This window comes from Phalacrocorax aristotelis, chromosome 1 (assembly GCF_949628215.1).
Source record: "Phalacrocorax aristotelis chromosome 1, bGulAri2.1, whole genome shotgun sequence".
Lineage (NCBI taxonomy): Eukaryota > Metazoa > Chordata > Aves > Suliformes > Phalacrocoracidae > Phalacrocorax > Phalacrocorax aristotelis.
In genome coordinates this window covers 117,540,625-117,568,572 of record NC_134276.1, presented here as the reverse complement: position 1 = coordinate 117,568,572, position 27,948 = coordinate 117,540,625, and the positions used below count along the sequence as shown (strand labels likewise).

General features: G+C 43.8%; 1 protein-coding gene across 1 annotated transcript; it reads right to left on the bottom strand.

Moving 5' to 3' along the window:
* Window positions 1-14,779: 14,779 nt before the first annotated feature.
* Window positions 14,780-27,567, bottom strand: STYXL2 (serine/threonine/tyrosine interacting like 2). The gene is made up of 6 exons (XM_075103034.1): window positions 27,432-27,567; window positions 26,539-26,671; window positions 23,987-24,081; window positions 22,826-23,057; window positions 21,852-22,069; window positions 14,780-19,697 (listed from the first exon to the last, which is right to left on the bottom strand). The coding sequence occupies exons 2-6, from the start codon at window positions 26,649-26,651 to the stop codon at window positions 16,855-16,857; spliced, it is 3,501 nt and encodes a 1,166-aa protein (XP_074959135.1). The 5' UTR covers window positions 26,652-26,671; window positions 27,432-27,567; the 3' UTR covers window positions 14,780-16,854.
* Between the last annotated feature and the right edge of the window lie 381 nt (window positions 27,568-27,948).

Sequence of the window (27,948 nt, the reverse complement as noted above, 5' to 3'; positions counted from 1 at the left end):
TGTCTTCTGGCGCAATAAACTGGCATGGTGCTGTCACCTGTGACAGTATGTCAGTTCCCACTGCAAGGAAAGAACCTGAGTGAGAAGCTTAAATAGTGGATGTTATGAATATAGTTTCTCTGGCCTCAATTCATAGCTTTCCCCAAAATAATTCTGCAGGAGAGGGCAGGAAAATCCAATGTGCTGGTGTACTCCCGTTGGGGTTCTGTAACTTCACATTGCCCCCAGCCAAGACAAGAAAATACCAAGGACATGTTCCTAGAGCTTGTGACATTAGAAGAGTTCATGATTTTCACCTGTCAGGGCCAGACTGACGACAGAGGAATCACCAAGGAAAATTTCCACAAAGATAAAAGCAGCAGAACAAAAGAAATATGAAAAAGAACAGATTTAATTTACATTCACAAGCAGGAATAGATTTAAGCCAAACAGTATTTTCTTCTGCTCCTTCGTGCAAGGACCGTGGTTTTTAGACTGTGTAACTCAGTCCATGTGGTAGAACAAGGGAATAGGAGACTCTCCATGTGTCTACTGTAATGTGCCACGTGCAGTATCTTTCTAATCCGTCACTGCCAGCATAAATCTTGGTGAGAGATTTCCCTCAGAGCAGGTTCTTCTGCCAGTTGTCTAATCTCACCTAAAATCACAATGGCCCTTCCATTCCAGCAAGCGCCATGAGGTTACAAGAAGATCTCTTATCATGTGCAAGTCCAGCAGAGGCATAGGGGGTTTGTATTGCTCTGTGTTGTCAGCCAACCACTGCTTTCCAAACTAAAAGTCAGGTTAAGAAGTGACACAATTAATACTAAGCTCTGGTTTTAAATTATCTAGATGGGGAGCATTCATCCTGTCTCCATGACTGCCATGCTCCCAGCTGAAGGGAATAATAGCCAGTCTACATTGGATTTGAACCTTTGATACTCCAGAGGCATTTGCAATCTTTTGAGCCTTGGGAGAGGACAAAGCAAAAATAAGAGCTGGTGCTTTGCTGAATTTCGCTGTTAAATGCTAAGGCAGTGTTAAATGCTAAAGAAGGCTTGTGCTTTCAGTGGGTGATTTAGCCTAGCTTTTGGCTAGAAGGCTGCCTCTAGGCTGCCGCCTGCTCGAGTGCAATCTGCCACAGAGTCAGACACAATCTGATTGTTTATGAATCCGTTCTCGAACAGCAAAATATAGGTAAAGCTGCCAGTTTTGCCAGGAATGTATGCACCATCCATGTGATAGCCTGCATTTATATTTGAAACCACCTGCACCAGTCACCAGTTTAACCCAGATCCAAAAGATGATCTAGGGATTGTAAAATTCAGTGCGGCATACTCGCCTGCCTACCGATTCTGCAGTTCTCTGTTAGGTACCTGGCTTCCTTATGTAACTGTCCTAAAACCACCACAATGAATGGGGAATTTCTTCATAAAATAAATAAGAAACACCAAAGACTGGGTCTGTTCCAGTCTTAAGGTGGAGTTTTAAAGTGGTATATTTGAGGATTCCCACTGAGGAAAAGTCCTGCTGATGCCTTTGTCTTGGAGCTGGCTATCTGAGTGGCCACAGGGTAGTCATTAACACCATGCTCCCACCTCTAAAAAAAGATTAATTTTCTGCCAAATGAATGACTTGATCTGACTGACAAGCCCCACACTCAGGTCACTGCTAGATCTGATGTAAGCAATGTGATGTCAGTGTGCTGCCTGGAGGCTGGGGAAGGCAAGGCGAGGGAGATGAGACCACCACTTCTGGCAGCAGTCTGCAATTATACTGGATTAGTCATAAACATGAAACTACAGCGAAGCACTTCTTTCTAGCCAGAGCTGAACTTTACCTTCCATTCTTAACACCAACCCTTATCCACAGACCAGACATAGCCCATAAGCAACAGATGACAAAAAGCAGAGTGGCCTTTTTCAACACAGTAGCTGTGTTCAGGCCGTCTCAGAAGATGGGAGATAGCACTTTAACTCACTGAGAGAACCTGATTTCTGCACCCGAGGAAGCGGCAGGCTCTTTCCCCATGCTGTTGTTTATTCTGGAGTGAGAGAGTCTCGCATCAACTATATCCTTTTGAACTGATTATTTAAGTATTCTTTGGACCAGAAAGATAAAGCACAACTTCGTAGATTAGCACTCGGGAACGGTGATTTGGGAGGGGAAAAGCCTGCACTGGTAACGCTTCACTCTTTCACATCGCATATTCTGTGGAAGAAGGCCTGAAACATATGTCTGCTCCTCTCAGGTGGACGCCTTAATCACCAGTTTAGAGTCATGCTTGTGCTCTCTGGAGGACAGAGAGTATTTAATTGTGCCACACAGAGCTGAGTGATTGCTCAGGGAGAATGACTTTGTTAGCGACATAAATGTAGCCTGATCTTTTTGAAATTTTCCTCAGACTTCCTCCGCTGCAGTATTCTTGTGTGACGCTGGGCTCAGTTTCTGTGTCTTAAATACATTGACAGATGCAATCTCTTTCTCCCAGCCTGGGTCTGTTTCGTTCATTTAATTAGTAAGTCTTTTTGTGTGAGAACATCTTTAATTGTGCTACATGCACTATGTACTGCAGCGGGGTCCTGATCCTAGTTTAGACCTCTGGATACTAATGGAGCAACAGTAAATAACTATATCCTTAGCTATTACTAAGCCCGAAAGGATGCTGAGAAATAGAAGGTCATAAAGAGGAAATACCTGGAAGTGTTGAGCATGGATATAAATGAAAAAGACCCTCTCCACAAAGGGCAGGAAAAGCACAGCATCTCCTTGTATCAAGGTGAGAAACGGATCTCAGGCAGAGCTCTTCCATAGTGTTACAACAGGCAGAGGTGGCCATGCTCTCTGTGAAGATTAGTAGTCTTCAAGGTAAACTAAAACACCAGTTTAAAATGCCAGTTCTCTGTGTGGCAAGGCAAGTGTAACAGTTCTTGGGGAAAAGGGAAAAAATGAGCTGAAGGCAAGGCAAACAAATTTCTGTTTACCTATGAATAAAGTGGAGGTTACGTTCCGTATTAACTTCAGCAGCCAACACTGAAAGCATTCTTTGGCATCTTCAGATAGAAAATGCCTATTTTTGAAATTCAACATTTGTACTTTTTCCTTAATTGGACTAAATTTTTTAAATTACAGAACTGGCTTGTCAGAAATACTTTTGATAGACTCTGCCTTTTTCTAGTGCTTTTGCAATGAATAGCTATGATTTTTTTGCAAAAAAAAGACTATTTCACTGAAAATTTCTAGGAGAAAAATAATTTCTACTTAGCAGTAGCATTAAAGTCCTTGAATTGGGCCACATTCTGCTGCCAGTGCAGTTTTAGGGACACTTGGAAAATATTTTGAACAGCAGGGAAGAACAGTGATTACCACTACAACACAGTCTCTCAGTGGTGTGAATACTGTGGGTTATTTTACTTTGACTGTTTATGGCCTATTTACAGTATAATCACAGCAAATCAGGTTATAACATGGCTTTTTTTTTTTTGGTAGTGAAAATAGAATATAGCAATATTTTTTTTTATTTACTGTAGCTCTCCCTAAGAGAGATAAGGAATTTCCAGGCACTAAGCAAGGATGATCTGTTCTCCAAGGCATTCATAACTGAAGGAGAGACAAGGAGAAAGGTGGCTGGAGAAATAGTTGGCATGTTGTTTACAATTTCTATACACTTGCAGTATCTATAATGTTGGGAAAAAATGGAATTATAAAGGAGACTTAATTGTGGACAGAAGAGAGATTTGAGAATGAGGTGAGGAATTGTTTTACAGTATGTGACTGTCATCAGACCAAGCTGTGGACACACATATGAGAAAAGTTCAGTGAAATCTTATCACCCCATCCATAGCAGGCAGTGGCACTATGTTATGGGATTAGAAGAAAACAGTTGTTTGAACTTGTGAATGGCAGCTTAAAAGGGTAACAGCTCTGCCATGTTACAGATCACCTGTTAGATTGTTCCAGCAAGAGCTTCACCCAAGTGTCTGCTCACCAGAGAAAATCTGGTGTAAGAATTAGCCACCACTAAACCCCTGGCTTTCTAGCATCACTTGTAGCCAGTGGGGGGCAAATGTGCTAGCCGTCTCCGAGAAGGGCCAGGTACCGGCCACCTGAGAAAGCAGAAGGCACAAAGTTCTGCCAGAGATCTACTGCTGTGAAGCGATGTCCCAGCTGCCACGCCAGTGAGCCTATGGGAAAACCAGTATTGCTCCCCAGTGTTAAGAAGAATGGATACAGATCAAAGGGACGGTTTACTAAGGTGATCCACAGGAGCTAGCAAGAGAGACGCTTTCAAAGAGACAGCTGTGTTTTCCGTTCTTTACAGTACTATACTCTCTCACAATTGTGATTCCTTTTTGTTGTGAAGGAGAAATGAGCTTAAAGGAGAAATTACATATCGGTTTACTTTGTCTTCATAGAATCACAGAATGGTTTGGGTTAGAAGGGACCTTCTAGGGATCATCTAGACCACCACCCCTGCCATGGGCAGGGACACCTTCTGCTAGACCAGGTTGCTCAAAGCCCCATCCAACCTGACCTTGAACACTTCCAGGATTGGGGCATCCACAGCTTCTCTGGGCAACTGGTTCCAGTGCTTCACCACCCTCATCGTGAAGAATTTCTTCCTAATATCTAATCTAAATCTACCTTCTTTCAGTTTAAAGCAGTTACCCCTTGTCTTATTACTACACTTTCTGATAAATAATAACAACCCCCCTTTTTTGTTTGTTTGGTTTTTTTTGTTTGTTTGTTTGAGACCCTGTCCTTTCTGTGACTGTTCACTCCTGCTTAGATTTTGGCTAACCCAGCTCATGCTAAGGCCTGATCTGTGCTGGAAGCACCGGGTAGGCAGGACTGGTGACCAGAAAGACCTGAAGGGCCATTATTCAGCCATGATCACCTGCAAATTGCTGTCTCCCTGCAGCAATCATCTTGTGTCTGGCAGTTTCTTGTGAATTTGAGAGATCCAAACAGACAGTGACATTTTATTGGTGTCAGAAGTGGGATGTCTCTTGGACACCACACTCTGTTGGCAAGCACAAGGTGCTTTGCCATGCCTGTTGAGGCAATCGGTTCGGTGTGAGTGTAAAGATATTGTCTGTGTCTCTGTGTGTCTGTCTGTCTGTGCCATGAGAAACTAGACTGAGTGGCAACTCCCTGAGTCAGGGAGAAAGTTTTGAGAAAGAGGGATGATGAAAACCCAAATGGGATTTGTCCTGGGTCAAGAGCCACTGCTTGGATGCTGAACATATTTGGCAGGAGTCTGCAAGATGCAGGCTGCATGTAAGTTAAAGAAGGGGAAAGGGAAAGATGCTATGTGCCAGCTACTAGCCAGTTGTCTTAGAGCAGTGATGGATATAATGGATGAGTTGGAAGGGGGAAATGTACGGATGAAAAAGGAAATTAAGGAAAAGGGGAAAAGGAGAATGGAAAGAATACTTGGGAAGTAAAGTGTAAGCAGTTAGAAATGCAAAATAGACTGCTTGAATCAAAACTTCAGCCCCAGGTCATTGCAGAACCTGAAGAGGGCAGGAGGAGGTTGTTGGAAGCTGCTGTGGTAGACCCAGTTAAAGTTTATTGTGCCATGTATGATGATGATTGGGACGGGGATATCTGGAAACAAGCAGACCTGCAAGCCCTCCCTTCAGGGTGAGGTGATAGTGAGGATGATTCCCTGTCCCCAGCTCTCTTGGCACCAGTAATCAAGAGTGAACAACAGAGCACACCCACAGTGGGGGGGGGGGGCAGGCACAAAACCCACTCCCTCCACAACAGGGTTTGCTGCCCTAGAGTTAAGAGGTCTGGAGGAGAAATACAGAGCTAACCCAGAGGAAACACTTGTGGACTGGCTAGCACGGATCTGGACAGCTGGAGCCAAGCAGCTCCACCTTACCCCAGCTGAAGCTTGATCATTGGCATTAGGTCCAGGAATATTGTTAGATACTGCAGGGCCGAATTACTATTACCTTATGGACTTGCACTTTGCGCTGGGGACGTACTATACATCCCACTGACCGTGGCGGGGAAAGAGTGTGGCCCTGGGCCTCGGCAGCCAGCCTACAGACCACCCTGCTGAAAGCTGTGATTTTAGCTAAATTAGAAGGACCAGTACCCATTGCCTTAGGTGCTGGTCAGCCCCCCTCCTGCAGAGCTGCATCCGTGGGAGGAGATTTGGGAGACTGTATGCTTCTGATCTATAATAAAGGGAGCTGAGCCGGTGTTGAAATCTTTAGCTTTAGCTAAGACAGGCTTAAACAGTATTATTTTCCAAGAGGTCCTTCAACGTATGCTAGCAGATTTACCACTATACGCCCCACAGGGTAAAAACCAGGGGAGAACCTTAGCTAAAGTAAATGTAAAAGAAAAGAGACAGCCTGTCTCCATGTAAAAGACAAAAACAAAAAGGGGAAATGCCCTCAGTGAGTACTGGGCATAAGAGATGATGGAAAACATATTTAGAGAAGGGACTCTCTCCCAGTCAGTTCAATGGGCTGCCAACTCCCCTTCTGCGGCAGCTGGCCTGGTTTCCCTCATTCACTATGGGTGATAACCCTTGGGACCTGTGAGAGGAGATGGGGGTGACACTGTACGGTTTAAAAGGGTAACAACTAGGGAGCCAGAGGATGCAAGGGATGAGAGCTCAGGGATGTACCCAAATCTATCAGCACTAACCTAGACTGTGAATATGCATGAAACTAGGGTCAGGGCTTGGTTCAGTGGCAGTGCTGGCTGCCGCTACTCACACTGCTGACGATCCCCGTCCCAAGATGATGGTCACAGTTAATGTCTGCTACCTTACGACTTTCCTCATTGACACAGGGGCCCAAATATCAAGGGTAGGTAAGGACACTTACAAAGGACAGCCTCTGCTTAGCAAGCAGTTAGTTTCTATTGTAGGCGTTAATGGGAGAATCACTAACCACCCACTGGTCAGGACTAAACTAATTCTGTCTAATGTCAGATAATCTGCCTGACCTTACTTTTAGGTTCCTGTAATGTATTGGGCATGGATGTATTGAAGGGTCATTCCTGGATGGACTTGTGGGGAAAATGGGAAATAGGGACACCACCCTCTGCGCCACAGTTCGCCTCCTACAGATGCATCCCTGACTGTTAATCTGTTGGAAACAGCTGCTCCTCTGCCCCATAACAAGCTAGTTAATATTCCACAATACAAATTATGTTCTGATGCTATTTGTCCTCTTACTGAATTGATAAAAGAGCTAGAAGAATAGGGAATCATTGTCACATCTAATTTCCCCTACAGTTCACCTTCATGGCCAGTAAAGAAACATAATGGCAAGTGGCAACTACCAGTAGATTACAGAGCCTTGAACACTACCGCTGAAGTGTGGTGCTTGCCACAGTGAGCAGCAGCTCACTGCAGCTGTCCCCATTATAAATGATATAGTCGGTTTTCTTAATGAACAATCCCCTGTGCTGAACCAACGCCAGCAGGATGCTTTGAACACCTCAGTGTGGCACCCAGGAGATCGGATGAGATTTCAACACCCATCACTTGGAAAACACTGGGTCATTTTGCAGCACTTTTGAGGGAAAGGAATACAGGAAACTGTGGCTACTGTGGGACTGAAATTAATCATTACTGAGGCTTGGATATGATCCAGGACCTCGGTCTTCTATCCCCCTCCCTTGGAACTGCTGAACTCCTGGACAAATAAGTGAAAGCTGTCATTCAGCCTGCATCCTACGGAAAGTATCTAACTAGAAAGTACACTAAGCATTCCCTGGAACTTTGTTAATACTTTCTATGGTAAAGTGCTATCACTGGAGATAATGTTGACAACATCTAAAAAGTCAAGAGCTTTCATGTGCCAGACAATTCTAACCCTCCCATTGGGGCATCTGGCATTCTGTCACGTAAATGTTTATGCACTATGCAATGATCAAACAAACCCACAGAAGCTGGTAACCTCTGCGACACTTTCAGATACACTCTTCGCTCTACTTGGGAGTATTTTATAAACACCTCTGTTTATAAGATAGGGACGAGGACCTAGACAGGAATATCTGACTTTGGGTTCCTAAACCCTTTTCAGACAGTAGCAAAATAGCCTGATTTTCATCAGTTTTCAGTGTCTAGTAGCTCCAGATTACTCCAACACCTTTTCAGAAATGACTAGTGAACTTCAGTGGAAGAAAAAGCTCCCTGAGAATATAATAGAATAGTTTTCTCAGGACTACTGTGATAGTTCTACAGCTTTTTTTTTTTTTTTTTTTTTAATATAAATAAGGGGAAGCATTGATGAACAGTAGTTTCAACTAAGAGCTGGCTTTCCTAGCGTGCTCCAGGCTGAAATCTCTGAGAAGCAAAAATGCTCACTTGCAAGCTATCTCCACGGCCCAGGTCAGCAGGCAGCAATTAGTTTCTCAGCCACTCACTCTTCTTTCCATCTTCCTGATGGATATTTCATCTGAGTTTATGCTCTCCTCCCTCACCTTCTTTTCACCTCGCTGCCTCTCTTTCCAATAAGGCTATGATCTGTCACAGACTCTCAATGGACAAGACCTATACATCCCATCACAACACTGTCATAGGCAGCTACATTAGACAGGCCAGGATGAAAAGCGGTTTGGAAGGGAGAGAAGCCATCATGCTTCAGGGCATAGGCTTGAACTCTCACCAAGGAAGAGAGATGAAGCAGGGCTTTGGGCCAGGCAGGGAGAAAATTTTACTCAGGGCAGGTTATTCCATAATTACCCACTTAAACTTTCTTTATACCTTCTGAGATGCATCTGGTTCTGGCCAACATCAGAGACAGAAGGGGTGGTTCGCTGGTCTGATCCAGGAGGGGAATGAGTTTCTTAATTCTTTTTGCCAGTGCACTGAGTTTATAACATTTTCTGAAACCACAATGAAATCCCTTTCCAAGCATGACCCTTGCTCTGCCAGTGATAGCCAAAACTCCTTCTCCTAGCCCTGTCCTTCACACTTCTATAAGCAATACAGAGAGAAGCCGGTACAAAGCCAGGTCAAGATGATAAGAACAAAGCCTTGAAGACTGCTCTTAGATACCAGCTTTACTTCAACAGAGGAGGAAATTTTCAAAGAGGTGAACTCTTTCTTTCTCTCTCTCAGGCAGGAGTCTCCTGGGAGGAGAAGAAAACAGCTTTCATTTTAGCAAGTCATGGTATTTATGGCCTTTTTATGGGTTTTGTTTGAAAATATAAAAGTAGATGGACTTAAATCTGTTTCAAAAGGAAGGCGATGGGAAGGGGAGAGACAGAACATATGAAGGGCATGAGGGTCTGAATCATCTGCCCATGTTCAAAAGAAAATCAAACACCTTCTTTGTTTTAATATGGTCCCCATGGACCAGGCATGAGGATAATGTCTGACCTTTTCTTGCATAGACCCTTTTAACCCTAATGACTTACAAATTTTATATGTACACTACCACCAAAAACACTCACCTTGGGATGAAACATGACAACTATTAAATTATGCAACTGCAGCACCATGCAACAGTTCAGGTGTGATTGCTCCCAGGAAGCAGACTTTCAGATCACATCTCCTGCAGAACTAAAAGCTTTATACTGTATTCCTGAGGGGCAACTGTCAGCTTCTGCTTGCTGACATACCAGAGTCTCATGTGGGCTTTTATCCATCCTATTTGTGGTGTCTGTTCAGCAACTGAGGTTGCACCCTTTTGAGGGCCTCCTGCTTTTCATATGTGGAATCTCCTCTGACCTTTTGCCTCTAGGCAATACTTTTGATCCAATTCACAGACTAAGGAGCACATGCCTTGCAAAATTATTGAGGGAGGGAAGTTTAAGTTGAAGAACTGGGCTTTGCATTTGGTTTTGAAAGTAGTAGGCCCATGGTCTTTTTTTTCTGCTCTGGGAATAAACCTTTGTAAGTTATGACAGCTACCGGGAAATTTCTATTAGCAAAATGTACAAAGCTCCCCATTAATTGGTAGTTTTATAAAGGCTATTGTGGTTTCATAAAGCTCTCCTCTCAAGCAAGGAGGGAGAGATCATCTGTGAAACTAACGGATAGCTTTCAACTGGATCCGAGTTCAGTACAGAGTCATTGCAAATATTAAATTGCTGGGATGGTCCAAGAAGACAGACCAGTCACACAGTGTTTAATACCAACTGGTGTGTGCTGCATCTTTCTTTGATATGATGCCCTGCAATAATCAAATGCAGGGATCACAGGCAAATCTCTAAAATTAGGCATGTTCCTGGCAGGATGCGACCTGAAGCATATAGCTGTCTGGCCAGTTGTAAACATTTCTTGCCTCCATGGTTATTTTCTAATATCACTCAGAAGTCTGAAAAGTCTCTTAAGGCATTGAGCTCCTGGTAGATGCTGTTGGCTGTTGGGTGATGCTATAAAAATGATCAGTTCCTTTAAATGTTTCTGTCTTCTAACTAGCATCACCTACACCTTGGTTCAGTTTTATGCCCGCACACATGCCCTTCTGACTGGAGTCATCCTTCCTTTCATGGTTACTTGTGCAGAGTCCTTGGTAAGTTTGAATCAGATTTTAAGATTTATTGATCTGGCCTTGTCCATTCTGTGGTGTGTTCTTTGATTTAATTTAATGACCGTAAAGCATTCACGCGTGTTGGCATGAAGGGTGCACTGGAAAAAAAAAAGTTATTGATTGATTGATTGATTGATTATGTAGCGACATTGTTCTTTCCATAGTTAACAATGAAGCTAGCTTTCCATTACACCCATTTGTGTCTTCCAGGGCATACATACCTTAACTAAAAGTAAACGAATCTGCATGCAGGTATGAATCATATGTGGAAGCAGTTACACTCTTGTGTAAGGATTAAATTTGTCTATTTTAAAGATACATACAAATAAAAATATTTGAAACGCAATTTAGAGGGGAAAGTTCAAAACACAGACAGGATGTCCCTTCTCCTGCTTCTAAGACAGTTTTCACATCGCCACACCTGGGTAGCTTGGCATGGACATCCCAACATTTACTTTAACCTGCTGGTCCTGGGAAGAACTGAATTCATATTGTTGCCTGCTTTTATGAGTCTTCCCTTTATGTCTGTGTGTGTGTGTGTGTGCTTGTGTGTATGTGTGTGTGCACCCTGTGGCAGAGGAGCAGCAGTCACAGGAAAACACTGAGCTTAGAAGCTACTGAATGGTTGTAACAGAGGGATAGATAAAGCAACATGAAATCAGCTCCTGAATACATTGAAATGTACCAAAGAAAAAAAGGCAGTCTAGAAAAAGAAAAAGGATAGGATTCTTCCATGTCAAAAAAATTTATTTTCCTAGGGTAGCCAAAATGACAGGGTGTTCATTTAAGTAGATTATGCTTATTGGCAATACACAACGTAAATACACCTACTTTGAACCTCTCTCCATTTTCTACCTGAAGAGCCATGTAACAACTCTTATTGGCATTTAAATCATTACTCCTGGACAAATAAGTTAGCACCTTTCTGAGAGGACTGGGGCAATTCACACACCATTTAGAGCTATGCTTCCACCTCTCTCGGGAACTGTTTATTTCTTAACACATAGTTCCAATTTTGGAAGTTTTCTTGACAATTAGAACAGCCAGAGATTTAACCCACTTTCACTTTTCTAAATGACAAGTGAAATTCAAGAGAATGTGTAGGTAGTTTGCTGGAGTACACAAGCACGCAGTGTCTGCCTCCAAGCCCTTGACTATATTAATCACATGCTTTCTGCATCTCTGTTGGATTGTCTGTAAATTTAGGAAGGTCCTGGATACTGTGTTTTAATGTTACAATGTCTATATTGAATCTATTCCAGCTAAACCCTTTAAGGAAAGGCAAGCAATGCAACATAACCATCCCCAAGTAAAACTTTTTGTCTCATAATTCACCCAGCTCTCCACTATAGCTAATACATAAGCATTCCTCAAGGAGCTCTAAAATAAGAAAACGGTGCTAAACTCCTTTTAAAATTACCCAGTCTAAACTAGTGCCGCATGCAATAAATCAAATTGCCCTGAAAATCCTAGGTGGGGGGAATGGGCCATGGCCCCACACCTATCACTATTACGATGCAGAATGCAGCTGTTACACTAGGAATAACTTATTTCTGGCACATTTCTGCTTCCTTCCAAACTTGCTTCTGCCACGTTGAATTTGCAGACTAGCACAGATGTCATTTTATCATCTATGTCCCACTAATGTCTCTCACCTTTTCCATTTCTCAGACTCTCCTTCACATTTCTCAGAAACCTGTAATTTCTGTAAATCCCACCATCCCATTCCTTCCCACAGAGGTTGCCCTATAACATTTCCCCAGATTTTTATACATCTAAACAAATTAATGTTTTGCGTTGGCTTCTTCAGCTTACGTACATATCTTACTGTCTCCATCCAACGTAGTTCCCCTTCTTGACTATTGTCTTCATATCTCTTTTTGAACACTTATTTCCTTGCTCTCCAGCTTTCATCACTTTCTTACTTCTTACTTCACTCAGACCAACATCAAATGGGTTACTCTCTCATGTATCCCTCCTTAACTTTGCTTCCCACATACCCTGCGCTTCTACATTGTTCAAAGGACATTAAAGAAACAGTAGTAGAAATGAGAGGCTGGCTGTGAAAAAATGCAGAAGGACCTAATAAGACTGAGAGACTGAGCACTAAGATGGCAGGTGAAATTCAAGGCTAATAAATGTCAAGCATTACACATAAGAAAACATAACATATAAAACTATGACCGTTGCCATCCAGCAACAAGATTTTGTGGATATAATAAATAGTTCCATGAGAGTGTTGCCTTGGTGCTCAGCAATAGCCAAAAAAAAAAAAAGCATGCGAACCATTAGGAGTTAATAGCGAAGGAAGAGAGAACAGAAAAAACCAAGGTCATTATGCCACAGAATAAATCGCTGCCACACCTGCACCCTGAATACTGTTTGAGGATTTGGTCCCTTGTCTCAAATGTGGCAATATAGAACTGGGAAGTGTTTGGAGAAGAACAGCCAGGATAATCAGAGACATGGAGCAGCTCCCATACGAGGAATGAGTAACTTGGGCTGAAAAACAGAGAGCTAAGGATAGGGCATAATGATAGAGGTGGGTAAAATCTTGTGTGGCATGCAGATACTAACTAGAGATTATTTTGGCATCAAACAAGGCTCATGGGCAGCAGATTCAGAACAGACAAAGAGGAGATGGCTTAGCATTCAGTGTAGAGCAAGTTGTGGGACTTGTTGCCACAAGAGATCACGGAGGCTAGTGGGTACAAGGCTATAATGGCTATAATTCAGAAATGACTAGGCACCTCCATAGAAAGAAAATCTATCCAGGGCTATTAAATACAGAAATATCACGTCTGGCTCAGGGAGTCCTTGAGTTGCAAATGATTAGAAGCTGGAAGATCATGCTGGGGAAATATCACTTATATCACTGCTCTTACATTCTTCCCTAGGTATTCACTGTTGTTCTCTGTCAGAGACAGGATATTGAGCCAGATGGACCTTTGGCCTGACCCATATAGCCTTTCTGATGTTCCTGTGTTTATATTCTTAACTGACTGTATGGACGCTCCTTGCACTTTCACCTTCTACTATACAATGCCAAAAACCCCCTCCTGCCTACAGCAGGAAACTGAGGCTGAGCAAAAATGTCAGTCCCAGCACCATCTTTGCTGAAAAATCCTTCCTAGATAAATTTGGGTACTTACCCACTCTTTTAATCTAGTGTCAGACCAGTGTCATTGCTGAAAAACCATTCACTCTGCAGCTCTGGTCACCTGAAACAATCTGTGCAGACCTCTCCCCTTTCACCGATTCCCTATCTCCTTCTAAATTCTCATCTTAAAACCTGACTTTCTAGCCTGCCTTCAACCTCTCCATTTCTGTCTCTCCTGGTTATTGGTCTTATGACTGAATGCTTTAATATTTTCACCATGCAAGGTCTTTATGTCACTGTTTCATGTAATTTATACCTGTGAGCTGGAGCCTTTCCCATCTTGCTTCCAGCACAGGCCATATACTGAATGGAGTCCAAAATGATCCCCACCCCCTTATTGCTTTGGGGGTTTGGCTTTATTAACAAGGATATAAGCAATAAGAAAATAAAGTTCAGCTGTTTCTAAGGCTTCTCCCTCATGACTGCTCAGCCAGCATCTTAGATGGCCTCTCCCCAGCAAACCATTTTTATCTCCCTTTTACACAAGTGAACTAATAAGCCACCTACCTCCGTGAGTCAGCAGAACCCACTTAACCCTTTCCCAGAAGGGTCAAAACTCGCTATTGGGATGGTTTGGCTCGGGCTTGTTATAGAACCATATTCTGCCCCTCTGTCTTGAATAATTTATTTGTGCAGCAGACCTAGATTACTGTTTAAATCAAAATGCTACCCAAACAAAGGCTGTGCTGTACAGTGCAAAATGAAACCAATTACTACATCATATAATGCTCATCTTTCACAGTGTAAGATGCCCCCTACAGTACTGCAGAGGACAGACACTTCTGTTGAGAACAGCAGCCAGCCATAGGAAGCGGGAGAGAGATTTTTCAGAGGCAACCGGCCTTTGATAAAAAAGTAAATTCAGTGCCGGAAGGTATTGCACACTTCCACTTTCATCCGTCGAAACTTAAGACCTTTTCTAGACTGAAATTAAAGCAAGCTCCAACTATGCATGTGCAGAACTGTTTTCCACAGTGCAACTTTACCAGGGATGAAGAAAGGAGGAAAATACCTATCCTAACCCACATCTCAGAAATTCAGTGTAAAATCTCAGAATGTGGATCAAAGCCTGGAATTCCACTACTTAAAAAAAATACAACTCACAGAAGTATGCAGAAATAAGGGATGTGTCGTATTATATATTATATTGTAGTAGAAGTGCATTATAAGCCTTATAGCATCTCTGGATGCCTGAAACATTAACAAGACTGTGTTCCTTATGTACTTCAAAAATGTAATCTGAGTTTACTCAAAAAAAAAAAAGAAAACCCACACAAGTAAAACATGTTCTTTCTCTTATTTTTCCACCCCTGTTATTGTTCAGTCACCTGATTTTGAGACTCCATTCACCTGACAATAAGTATCTATCATTTACCCCAGTCCTGGCTGTCAGAGAGAGTCATCTTTATCTTCAGAGAAGCAGGGATAATGTCTAATCAGTGAGTTATAGTTGAGAGAAATGATTCTAAGTTTAGGAAAATTGGCAGCTGCATTTTGTTATCAGTAACCATTATTTAGATAGCATTGCCTGATGTGCGTGGCGTCATACAGACAAGGACAAAGACCAAGCCCTTGCCCTGTGGAGCTTACTGTCTATATTACACAATTAAAATAGGAAGAGGTACTAGCGTAATAGTAATAGTGAGCTCTAAGCATCGCAGTGGGAGGGAGAAGAGGTGACAAGAAAAAGAAAGACAAAGCTTCCTGTCAGAAAACCATACTGCATCATCCCTCCATTGTTGTTTTACACTCAGCTCTGCCTGAGGGTTTTGTTGTTTCAAAATACAGTCCGTACAGAAGAGGGAACAGGTAATTCCAGAGTAGAAATCAGGAGAAACTGGCCTAGGCGTTTACAAGAGAGGGATGGAGGATGCTGACTGGTGACAAATAGTTGGGTGCTTTGATGTGTCAAAGACACAGCATCATAGGAGCCACACAAGTGATGCTGTGGCAGGCCTGGCAGGTCGTGTCACACAAGCTCACGAGGCTCTGCAGGGCATGGAAAGACCCAAGGCCCTTAACGTGGCATACTCAGTTAACATGGAGGCTGTGTTCCTTCCACGTACTCTGAAAAGTGGGCTCTGTAGCTCATGATAGAAACAACACGTTAACTGTAACATGCCAACTAAACCTACCATCTCCTAAAAACGAGCTTCTGAGTACCATGTTCAGCAGACAGAAAATTTTTCCTTAGGTGCATCATGCCTTATACCAATGCTTTAGTTATACACCATTTTATTATGAGGTCAGTTTGTGTATCACTCTTATCTTTTAAGGCAATCATGTTGAAAATTAATACATGACAATCTGTATATAGACATAAAAGCACAGACTTAGCTGAGCTGCATACATAAAACAAACTGGAGTCAGTACTTCAGAAACCTAGCCTAATCTAACACTAATCGTAACCCTAACGCCAACTCTTTAACTACATCAGAACATAATTTTTAGACATCTCTTAGTATTAATGCATTTTTCCTTTGTTGACCCAAAGTTATTCGCAGGAACCAACCATACTGGAGCAGAGATGACTCCATCTAATAGAAAAGAATGGTACCACAGGAATCCATTCATTACTGCATTGAACTTCTAAAAAGAAGGAGGCATCTTCCTTCTTCTAGTATATCACTTTGCTTCTGCTACTTCGTGAAGTAAAACACTACATGTATTCCCCTGAACTGACTTATTTCTGTAGACATTCATAAGACCGGTGCAGAAAGTGGAGCCTACCTGGCAATATCTTCTCAGCTGTATAAAGTAAAACTGATTAAGAGAGGAACATTCTTCAAGTTCCTTGAAAAGGCTGTTGGCTTCTTCCACTTATGATCAAAAAGATCCTAGAAAAAAAATGTCCAGTCTTTAACGAGACTAGGAAATTGAAATAACCAAAATGGGGTGTGATTGGTCTTTTGAATTGAGGTGCCACCATTACTTGCTTTTGCTACTGAAACATCGTCTGGCTCCTAATGGCTTCTAACATTGTGTTCCTACCTACCTACATTGATCATTTAATCCTAGCATCTTCTTTCTGACAAACCACAAACACTTCCAAAACTTGACCTCTTCCCTTTATCGCTTTTGATTAAGAAGAGAACTATCTGCAGGAAATGCCCTACAAACCACAAAGGATTATCAGAAATATAATGATGAGTGATTCAGGAGCGCTGTGGCTCTGCTTGTGTTCCTATAATCTGATCTTGGTCACTCTTCCCTTCGCCGCCGGAGCTTTGCCGTAGTTTCTTCTAGTCGGCTTCTCCAAGCAGCAATAATGGCATCATCATCCATCTCTTCTTCCTCTTCTTTACGCATGCTTCGCCTGTACTGAGAGAACTGTCTAGATGCAAATCTTTCTTCACTTTGTTCCACTTTTGCCTCCTTCTTTCCATCCTCTTCAGACTTTGAAAAGCTCTGGGTGAACTTTCTCTTAGCTCCAAATTCTGACATGTCTGACCTGGCTTCCTCCTCACATGCCTCCACATGATGAGATCTAACTCGACTCTGTGTAGATGGTTCAGGGGATTCAGAGTCAAAGGATGGTTCAGGTGTTTGGCTGAAAACATGCAGCTCTGGGGTCTTTTCTCTGGAACTTGTTGTCTCACTGACCCTTGACCTTGTGAACTTATACATCCTGTTGTCCTCTGTTGCAGAAGCAGAGGAAAATCTTGACATGGTTCTCAGTGAATCTCCTTTTGACTCATAGGAAGAACAGCTGTCTAGCTCTTCCCTTTGGGACCTGGAGAATCTGTAACTGGATGTTTCAGAATCCATCTCTCTAACTTTGGATGATCTGCTATATTTCTCTCTAGCCTTCTCACTTTGATCATAATATGACGGTGGTTCTCTTTCTGCTTTCAGGCCACTGAGCCACTTGGTAATATCAGTCTCTGTCTCTGACTTCAGTGCACCTGTGTTTGCAAGTTGACTGGACAGATCAAAGACCGTATCCGTTCTGTCAAGATCTGCTTGCAAGGGGCGCCTGTGGCTGTTTGTTGCTCTCTCTCTGTCATCTTCTATTTCATTTTCCTGTCCTTTGGTCATCTTTTTTTTAAATAAAGTGCTGCGTTTATTGTCTCTGATCACCTTTTCAATTTGATAGTCTGACATTTTCTCTCTCATTTCCATTTGCATCTCTTTCTCCTTCCTCCTGATTTTCTTTAGGTCAACATCATCAGCAAAAAGGCTGTACAGTGGCTTGCTTGTCTGTGTTGTCTTCATGTTTGAACTAGTCCCTTCTGTCCTTGCGCTCACTGAGGTATTGCAAGACAGGAGAGACTGAGACTCAGTCCTGTGTACATCCTGCTGGCGAAGCTGCGAGGTAGCAAGAGATGAGCCGCTCTGAGCACTGAGAAGAGAAACCTTATCATCATCTACACGCCTGCCAAGGTCTCCTGACATTATGCTGGAGGCCATTGCAGACGACGGACGGGACAGCATCATGATCTCATTTTGCTTTTGAGCAATGGTTTCACTGACCACGTTAGCGATCCAGTTCTGAATGCTTGCCATAGATATTGTGTCACCTGGGCCAACAGGGAGATTGGGAAGGGGTATACTTGTCATCTGAGGCTGCATTGCCCCTGTGCTGCTCCTGGTCTGTGGTAAAGATGAATGATTTGTCTGCATGCTTAGTGCAGAAGCTGCATCCTCAGCACCGCTTGCAGAAGGTGCTGAGGGCCAGAAGGCTGACAGTGGGATACTCCCACTCATCGTACTGTCTGTCTCCCAGCTGCACATGGACTGGCTTTCTTCTAAAATTTTCTTTGAACGTTCAAGGAGCTCTACACGCCTCTGCTTCTTTTTAGTTGAAGCAGAATCCTCACTTTTGGCAAACTCCACAAATTCCTCCTTGCTTTCACTGCCCACCTTCTTCTGCCGCTTTGTTTTCCAAGCCTGGTAAGCAGACAGGTTAATATCTGACAAACTCTTCCCTTCAGTCCCCTCCCCACCTGCCTGGCTGCCATCTTCTGCTGGAGATGGTGCAGAAGATGATGACGGTTCTAAATCCTTCTTGTGAAAGCCAAACTGGATCCTCTTGACCTTCCACCTTTCTAGAGGAGTCAACTTATCTTTGTTCTTTTGGCAGAAATTATAGAAGGAGCTACTGTCTGAAAACACGCTCTCCTCATCCACATCCCTCTCCTTTCTTCCTGTTTCTGGGGATTGGCTCTCCCCACAATTTTTATTTTTAGAACGATACCTCTGAGTAGCTTCCTTCTCAATCTCTAGAAGCCTCTGGTTCCACATGTCCCAAGTGCTCTCTGAAGACATAGAGCCTGTGCGGCTCCTCCTCATCCTGCTAAAGCTACTGGCTTCCAGCTGTTGTTTTAGGGTTCGGATCTCAAAACTGCTCACGCTCTCAACATCACTGAATTCACCTGATGGGAAAGGTCTTCCTCCCATGCCAGAATCTCCATCCTCTTCCCTGGTTGGACCCTCCATTTGGTATTTCTCATTTCTGCGCTGCCAGTCATGGATCCTCTGTTCCACATCCTCCTCAGATTGTTCCCCTTCCTGATCCAGAAGCTTTGGAGATGTTCTTCTTCCATGGTTAACTCCTGGTTCCTTTGCAGGCAGGCCTTGTTTCTTCCTCCATTCCTCATACAACTGTTCCTCTTCCTCCTCACTGATGAGGGTGGAGTGTTTGGAAAGCCAGCTAGTTTTTCCCACTGATGAAGAGCTTATAAGACTACCCAGCAGACTGCTGGTGTCCTCTTCTTCTACTATGATGGAGTGGGCTTTGGCTCCCATGATGCTTTCTGAGTCCCCAACTCCAGACAGCCAGGAAGAAGACTCTGCATGGACAACAGGACTTTGACTAGGAGTGACTTCTTCATCTCCAGGGTGCTCCAGCTCTCGTTCCTCCAACAATTGCTCATTGAGCTCCCTTAGCTGTTTCAGAAAACCATCATTGGGGTAAATGGCACGCTTCTTTCTCAGAGTCATCAGAGCCTCCAGAATGGTCATATGGTGGTAGATCATCAGGTAAGCAGCCACCAGCACAGCTGAGCGACTGATTCCCATTTCACTGCTGACAAGGATTTTGCCTACAGATATAAAATATAAAAGTAATTAGCGATTTGCAGTAACATAGAGAAGTTGCTCTCATATGTAGCACAAAAGCATTCTCTGAATAGTGTTAAAAATTAGATGGAATCTGTGACCGAAACCAATACTAAATATTTGTTAGCTTTATCTTAATAAAAATCTAGATACATCTGAATAAAAAGCACATTAGTTTCAAAAAGCTATGGCAGGCACATTTTAAAACAATCTAAATAGTATTTGTATTTTCACCTATACACTTCACTTCCCCAAATAATCAAAAAGCTTATAGCAGGTATTAGAAAGACAAATGATACATTATTCTTGACTTGCAGGCTGACTTAGGATAAGACAGTTAAGCTTTCCATGCTTCAGTTTCCCTATAGGTAAAAAGGAAGATATTAGCATTAGCCTCCAGGAAAGTATTGGGAGGATAAGCAAATAACTTAGTTTTTTTTTTTTTATAAGACACATTATAGGACTTAAATACAATTTTATATTAATTTAATTATATTTTTGCCAGAATCCAGATCTGCTATTTTGCAAGGTATGTTCAAAGTTATATGTAGACTGGCAGGAGGCCAGGCCCCTAGCATATCTCAGAACAGGAGAACCAAGCAACTAGCATAGAGAGCTGATTTTGACTGACAAACTGGTACAGCTGCTCCAAACTACTGTAAACAGTGACTGCAAGAGCTAAAATCAAAGCTGAGGATCTCCTTTATTTCATGGCATTTACACAGAAACCACTTCTTGCAGAAAACTAAGCTTTGGCACACAAGAATTGTTTTTTAAAGTTAGTTCTATAGCAAATTACAGTTAAAGAAAAGCTTATAAATATGAAGAGAGCATAAATGAGGCTTTGCTAGCTTGCAAATAACAGAAATTACAGTTTCTCAATGTGTGATGAACTCCAGATTAATCAAACTATTTACACTCAAACTTAACAAAGCCAGTTTAAACACCACCTTTCTGACTGCTGCTATGTTACCGCGAGCATTTACCTAATACGCCTATTCCTACAATCCGAAGAGTCTTTTTCACCTTTCTTATTATGAAAAGTCTCAGTTGCCTTCCAAGTGTTTTAAGAGCCAGTAAAGCCTATGTAACAGCTCACCGAAAGGGGGAGATCTCATCCCTCTGCTTTATTTCAAGGCTCCTTTGTCTCTCTCCATCCTTTGCTGATTGGCTCTGGTACTCACCGGGCCCTTTAATGAGCCAGTTCAGCTCACTAACCCAATGGAAAACCACCTCTTCCCTTCTGGGCTGTTGTTTTGCTGGGTTAGTGACTTGAAGGGTCAATGAATGCCAGCAGCAGTAAGCATCTGTACTGTGCCAAGCGCAGCAATGGGTGTTATGAGGAAGAACATAGATCGGTAGTGTCCTTCCTCATGTTGTTGTTGTTGAGCTATTAAAATTGGCTCAACCTCTTTTGCGCACTAACAAAAACTCTCACTTTTCTTACTGTCACTTCTACTAGGAGGTAACCTGTTGTCTCTCTACAAAAATTAAATGCACTGAATACATATATGAAGAATATCAGTGATACCACTGATGGTGGTGTTCATTTTCACATTGAATTCCATGAAGATATTTCTAATTGTCCACTGAAGCTGCAACAAAATGACCAGGATGCACTGGAGGTCCACAGAATAAGTTGCCATGAACTGGAGTCCAGCAAATTACAGAGTAGCCTGGGTATAGACATCCAGGGGTTCGACACAGCTGTTTGGATTGCTCTAGTAAATCAGCCTGTTCTTTTGTAGTAAGCATCCTAGCAAAACTGAAACTTGCAGTGTACAGGGATGTATCAATATATAGAGAGTACTATATCATATCAATATTAAAAAAACCCATATTTATTGGAGCAGGGCTTCATCTCTTTGCAATAGCAGGGTACTTTCAAAGCAGCTGAGGTGGCTCACAGCCAGTTTGAGTTTGAAGACATGGGGCTGCTGGGGGCTGCCTCCTCCCACTAGTTTGCCCCTTCCTGTTTTGAATGAGGCATGGCAAAAATGGGCAAAAAGTGTTCACTCTAACTGGATGCAAAGAACAAAGTATCTGCCTTCTACCCAATTACGAATGTGTCATCAGAGTAATGCTTCCACCCATTAATCCCCAAGCATTCTGGAAGCACTGTAATCTACTCCTCTTACCCCTGTAAGTCAGCAGTGCTTCGTCAAGGAACTCTGCAGCTGGGCGGAAGTGTTTGGAGATATCCATATCTGGAAAATCATCCACTTCAATGCCCAGATATTGGATATTCAGGCCATTGTAGAAACCTGGTCCTGTGTATACACCTGTATCGTGAGCTGCGTTCAAGACATGCGTGATCCCCAGTCTCTTCAAACGGCTTTTGTTCACTGCAACACTTCTTCAGAAAAGAAAGAAAGATGTTAGATATCAGTGTTCCTGTTTCGGGTAGGAAAGAAGCTGTCTGCTACAAGCACTACAGAGCTCCCAGTATGTGTTACTCATCCAACATGCAGCTCCACTCAGACCTTAATGTCCTTTGAGAGTACTACAGGTATTTCTTTCCAATACCCACCAGGAAAAGAAAATGAGAAACCTGCACTCACCAGTAGAGCTGCATGCTCGATTTCCATGCCAGCTTGATTCTAAACTCATCCTGCCATCCTAGGTTCAGGCTGTTTGCTTATTTCTCATTTTTTATTACTCTGTAACTGATGCTTTACACTATGTCCCCTTCTAATTCTGTTCTGGTCACTTGCACATATATCTCAGACAGCTGAGCCATGGTACAGAAGGCCTAACCATTTCCACTCAATATTTGCTACGGCATTTTTTTAAACTCTCTTACATAGCAAAGACTTTAGTCCCAATTTCAGGGCCAAATTCCAATCAGAACAGTGTGATTTGGGCTCATTTATGTTTTCCTCTCCTAAATTGTTGAAGCATCAAAATAGCATAGCAAAGCTGCTGATTCTGTTCCAGAAGTATTTACTTTTCAGTGCACAGAGGTCTTTGTGTTCATATTCTGAAAAACACTTTGAGGCTCTCTAGGGATGAAAGGTATTAGGTGCATGTAGTACATGTTATCCCTTCAATGGTTCCATCTGACCCTTTACTGGGAATCTCATGCAACTTGATGACAAAAGCTGACACTCACTTTTCTGCTATGAAGACATTAGGCCAGACTTCATCCACAGCATCCCTGGGGGTCTCCAGCCTGTCCTTCACAAGTGCCCTCTGCAAGTCCATCACACATGGCGTGTTAAACAAGCTGGTGTCATCAATCTTTTCCTTAACTCGGTTGTACAGGTCTTCCACCATCAACTGCTGCGCAGACTCTAATACGCTGGGACACACTGAATCTACCTTGGTGTCCTTTGTCTTCAGTTCTGGAATAAACTGACATTGTAACTAAAAACATGTAAAAACAAAGCAAATGTATGACCTGTCTTTCTTTTTTCCTGGGGCAAGCCTTGTGGCTTGCTTTTTTCCCCAGTAACATCACACCGTCCTGTCTGCAATATGTGCATGTACATGCTTATCTAGCAGCCTCAAGGTAGTTAGTAATGGGAAGAGCATATTGCACTGTCCTCTCAGTCCAGACACCCACATTGGCCAAAGGTCTGGGAGTTAAGGGCCAACTCATTCTATCCCCAGAAGAATGCAGTCTATCTCTACAGCTTCCTGAGGAGGGGAAGTAGAAAGAGATACACTGATCTCTTCTCCCTGGGATCTCGTGTTAGGACACATGGGAATGGTTCAGAGCTGCTCCCAGGAAGGTTCAGACTGGACATGGCAAAGCATTTCTTTACGAAGAAGGTGCTCAAACACTGGAACAGGCTTCCCAGAGAGGTGGTTGGTGCCCCAAGCCTGTCAGCATTTAAGAGGCATTTGGACAATGCTGTTAATAACATGCTTTAGCTTTCTGTCAGTGCTGAATTGCTCAGGCAATTGGACTGGATGATCATTGTAGGTGCTTTCCAACTGAAATAGCCTCTATTCTATTCTATTCTATTCTATTCTATTCTATTCTATTCTATTCTATTCTATTCTATTCTATTCTATTCTATTCGTTGCAATCAAACTGCATTCGCTGCTGTGGTATATGATTGTGCCACAGATTCAGTGCACAACTTCACAGGAAGTCAACAAACATTTCTGTAAACTCATATTTCTTTGTGTTTTTCACCTCTGTCTCAGGTGGCATTTTCTCATAAAGGCTTTTTTATCATTTTAGGATCTCTGGGTGAGAAAGGCAAAATAAGGGCAACTCAAGTCTCTATTACTTACATAGTTCTTTTACCCTGCCTCCTCTTACCTTCATTGATTATCTGTTTGGCAGCCACAGCAGAAGACAGATGGATTGGCTCCATGAAGATGCTCTCTGTATTAGTGTCCGATATCACCGAATACCTGCCAACCAACCACACTGCCTATTAGGCAAATGACCTCCACTGGGATCCCATCTCCAGGACTTTAGCCCTTTTCACCCATTCCAGAAGACAGCAGCAGGGAACTGGAGTGGTGAGGATCCTTTGATGGGAGAAGGGAAGCCCCAGCTCTCCTCCCACCCCTCACCCCCACCCTGCTCTCCAGCGTGGTGCTACAGGCTTCAAATATGCCTTGGTGTCCAGCATTTGCAGGAGGCATACAGGTCCCATGGGGAGGAGCTGCAGTTGGCTGGGAGTGCAACAGAATGGATTGGTAGAGGAGTTTTTGCTTAAAGAAGATCAGTGGCTGGTTTGAGACTGGGAGTGGGATGGATCACAAGGAATAGACTTAAAGTAGCTCTCACTTAGACAGACAGACATAGACATTATCCTAACTAGAATTTATTGAAAAATTCAAAACAGACCATGCTAGAAAACTGTTGGGTTTTTTCTTCTAACAGAAGAATAGGCTAATTGCCTACAAGCATTCTTTGAGATACCACAGGCTGCAGTGCAAGCATTAAGACTGACGCCTGTGAATCTCTCCCTCAGTACTCCGTACGTTGGTCACTTCATAGTATGAATCTGTGGTCATTCTCTCCACTCACATAGTGCTGTCTAACTGCACGTCAGAAACAACTATGAAGCCCACAAATACCTTTGACGGGAGTTCTTTGACAGAGAGTGTGATTTACATAAGTTTTTGTTAAGCAAGAAAGGGCTACAATCTTGAAGACAAATATATTTCCATCTCAGTCCACCTGTACAGTCCAAGTAAATCTTCTCTTCTTATTAAACCATCTTAACAAAATAGTTTACAGAGCTTTTTCCCAGATGCACACCCTCTAGATTTCCTTCCAAATAGATGGTACAGATCATTAGGACAAGTTTGCCGCCGTCACAAAAGCTATCTAGCAATGCAGGCTTGCAGTACTTGCAACACACTGTCTTTAATTAAAGCAGGAGAGGGAGGGTGATTAATGTGTAGTCAGGGTGCAGCAAAGTGTGTGTGGAGAGCTAAACTGCTTTCATTCTCCAGAGTAAAAATGGAGGGCGCAGCCACTGGAAGCCACTTAATGGGCTCATCTAGGTCATTTAGTTGGGTTCCAGCACTTGTCAACCATGACTGAAAGTAATCCGTTCCTAGCTCTTCAAAGGAGTTTATGAGATGAGCAAGGGGAGTCTCAGTCTCATTTACAGGAGCTGACACAAATTTGCAGCTATGCCCTGCCTTCGATTCCTTTTGCTGTAAAGGTTGCCTCCAAGCTCAATAAAAAGATAACAGTTGGTAATGATCTGACACCACCGCCTCAACACATTTTACGTGTAGCTGCCCTAAACATCCATGAAACACAGATGTGCAGAACACTCCAAGCCTGGATGCTTCAAGGACCTGGTTCTGGTTGAGAAGGACGGTGCCATTTTCATCATTGCTTTTGGCATTGACAGCAAGAAAAAAAGGAAAGAAAAAAAAGGAAGGGAAGGAAAGGGAAGGGGAGGGAAGGGGAGGGAAGGGGGGGGAGGAAATAAACTGAAGAGGTGCTTCTGTTCATTTTGAGTCACTGATGAGCAGTATGAGGATGATTTACCAAGTTCAATACATAATTTTACTTCATGTGAGCTCAGGGAACTTCCTCAATAATTTTTAAACACATCAAGTTAAATGAAATAAGCACTCTGTCTTCATTTTGCTGCAGTGCCCCACAGTTAATGGGAAACATTGCATAACCTCGTACTTGTTGAGGGCCACTGGGGCAGGTTCTTTTCAAACTCGATCCCTACTCCCTGCCTTCAGCTAAAGCATCTCAAAGTGTACAGAAAGCCCTGCAGATTAGGAAAAGAGTACAAAGGGATGTATTTTTCCTTGTTTTAGGAGAAAATGCATCTGAGGATGCTTGTTTTGCTTGAGGTAACTCAATTTCTGCTTGTGCTGTGACAACATCCTGTTCAGTGCCCAAAGCCTGTAGCTAAAGATGGTTCTGAACCAAACCTAAATCTTAAGACCCTCAGTCTTTCTGGGGCTGGCAAAGGCTAATATCAACATTAAAAGATCCACAGGTCCTTATAACAGATAGAAAGACAGGGCTGAACGTGGGAAAAGTTGAAATCCAGATCAGGAGCTTCAGTGGGGTGGACATGAGAGGACGAGAGATGGAAGAGCAACAATACCATCCCACAGTAATGCTTTCTGCAATTTGTCCCCACCATGTATGCCTACACTCTCAGCGGAATGGATTAATTAGTGCATGAGTGCTACCTCTGCAGTCTCTCTCCCTGCCGGCACACTAATCCCCGCCTCCAGGAGGGGAGGGAAGCCCTGGGCTCCACACTTGATCCAAGTGCCTGTGTGGAGGGGAGGCAGTGGAATAGAAGGGAAGGCAAGCTGATCTACCACATGCTACTGGCAGGCCATGGTGGTCCCTGCAGCAAGCATACTCACCGGCTGGGCGAGGGGCTGCGGAGATAGTGGGCCTGCACAGCCTTCACGTCCAGTCCCTTGTCCTCCTCATTGGGTACCACCTGCTCACTGTCTGAATCTCTGCCACTGGCCATGGCAGCTGTGAGAAGATCTGCTACAAGGGGAGCACAGCAGGAGGGAGGGTTATTACAGAGGTCTGCGTGGAGGCCACCCCCTGGCTGTGGGGCGGCGGTGGCAGGGAGGGTATGGCAGAAGGGGCTCCCACACCATGCTCCCACAACCCTGTGAGCAGTCCTTCCCACAGGCCAGCTGCACTGGCTCCTCTGCCAGGGTGCCTGCTGTTCCCGAGGCCTCGTGCAGCTCCCTGGCTGGTGCCCAGCGAGTGCCGATGCCCTTCTTGCCTGTGAGTAAGCGTGCAGGAAGGCCAGGAAGGAAGGGGTGGTGGGACAGAAACTCTATCCCCCCCCTGGCCAGCTCAGCCCATGCGCGGTGGCTTGAAGGAGCTGTACACAGCCAGAGCTGGACTTGAAGGAGCATTGGGGGCAAGAAACATGAGACCTTGCCGCCCCAAAATGAAACACTCCTAAAGCTTAAGGCCAAAGGTGCTTTAAGCCTCAGTACTTTGCCCTTGTAATCCTTTGTGGGGAGGCTGCTATGTCCACCCTGGGTGCAGGAGAACCAGGGGGCCATAGCTCAGCTAGGAGCATGAGAAGGCAGCAGCCACCCCTTCCCCTGGTCCAGCCAGAATGACTCCTGCCTCGCATGCCACGACAGTCAGTGGTGTCTCCGAAGGGCCCCAGCAGCTGGCCTCAGGCAGAAGGATCGCAGCCATGTGCCACCAAAGGGGCTGACGAGTGGCTGCCACTCACGGGGCAGCGAGCAGGGAGGCAGGGGAGCAAGGAACAGGCACTTACCTGCTGTGCCTGGATGACTCTGCTAGAGGTCCCTGCCGGAGGCACGGCCAAGGTATCCAGTGAAGAGGGCAGGAAACAGTACTGGGGGAAGAAAAATCAGCTGCCCCCCTCTCACTGTCCCTGCGGCTTCTTCATCAAGGGGCAGGACAACTGGCAGCACCAAACCTTTATCAGCTTTCTAAATATAGCGTTGTCCTGACACTGGCGGCTGGATTGCATGGGGAAGGAATTCAGTGCCTCATAGACGGCAGCTGGTCAAGCACTTAACTCCTTCCCCGCTGTGGGCTGGATCCTTTGACTTTTCCCAGTTGCAGGAGGAGCCCAGAGCCAGTGTGGCTGGACATATGCCTGCAGGGAGCCTCCAGGCAACTGGGACCTGAAAAGGCACAACTTGAAATGCTGGTATGACCTCTGATGTCCTTGGGAAATGCAGTGCAGGATAAGCCACTCCAAGCTTACTAGAAGCAAGCTACCTGTCAACTACCTAGACTTCTCTAAGGTGTTTGATATGGCCCCC

What these genes read in the sequence shown, in the direction of transcription:
- STYXL2 (XM_075103034.1), bottom strand. Translation starts at nt 26,651, where the DNA reads ATGGCCAGTGGCAGAGATTCAGACAGTGAGCAGGTGGTACCCAATGAG. An exon ending in CGCAGCCCCTCGCCCAGCCG is followed by an intron (nt 24,082 to 26,538) that starts GTGAGTATGCTT and finishes GTTGGTTGGCAG; the next exon opens with GTATTCGGTGATATCGGACA. An exon ending in AGCACTGCTGACTTACAGGG is followed by an intron (nt 19,698 to 21,851) that starts GTAAGAGGAGTA and finishes TTATATCTGTAG; the next exon opens with GCAAAATCCTTGTCAGCAGT.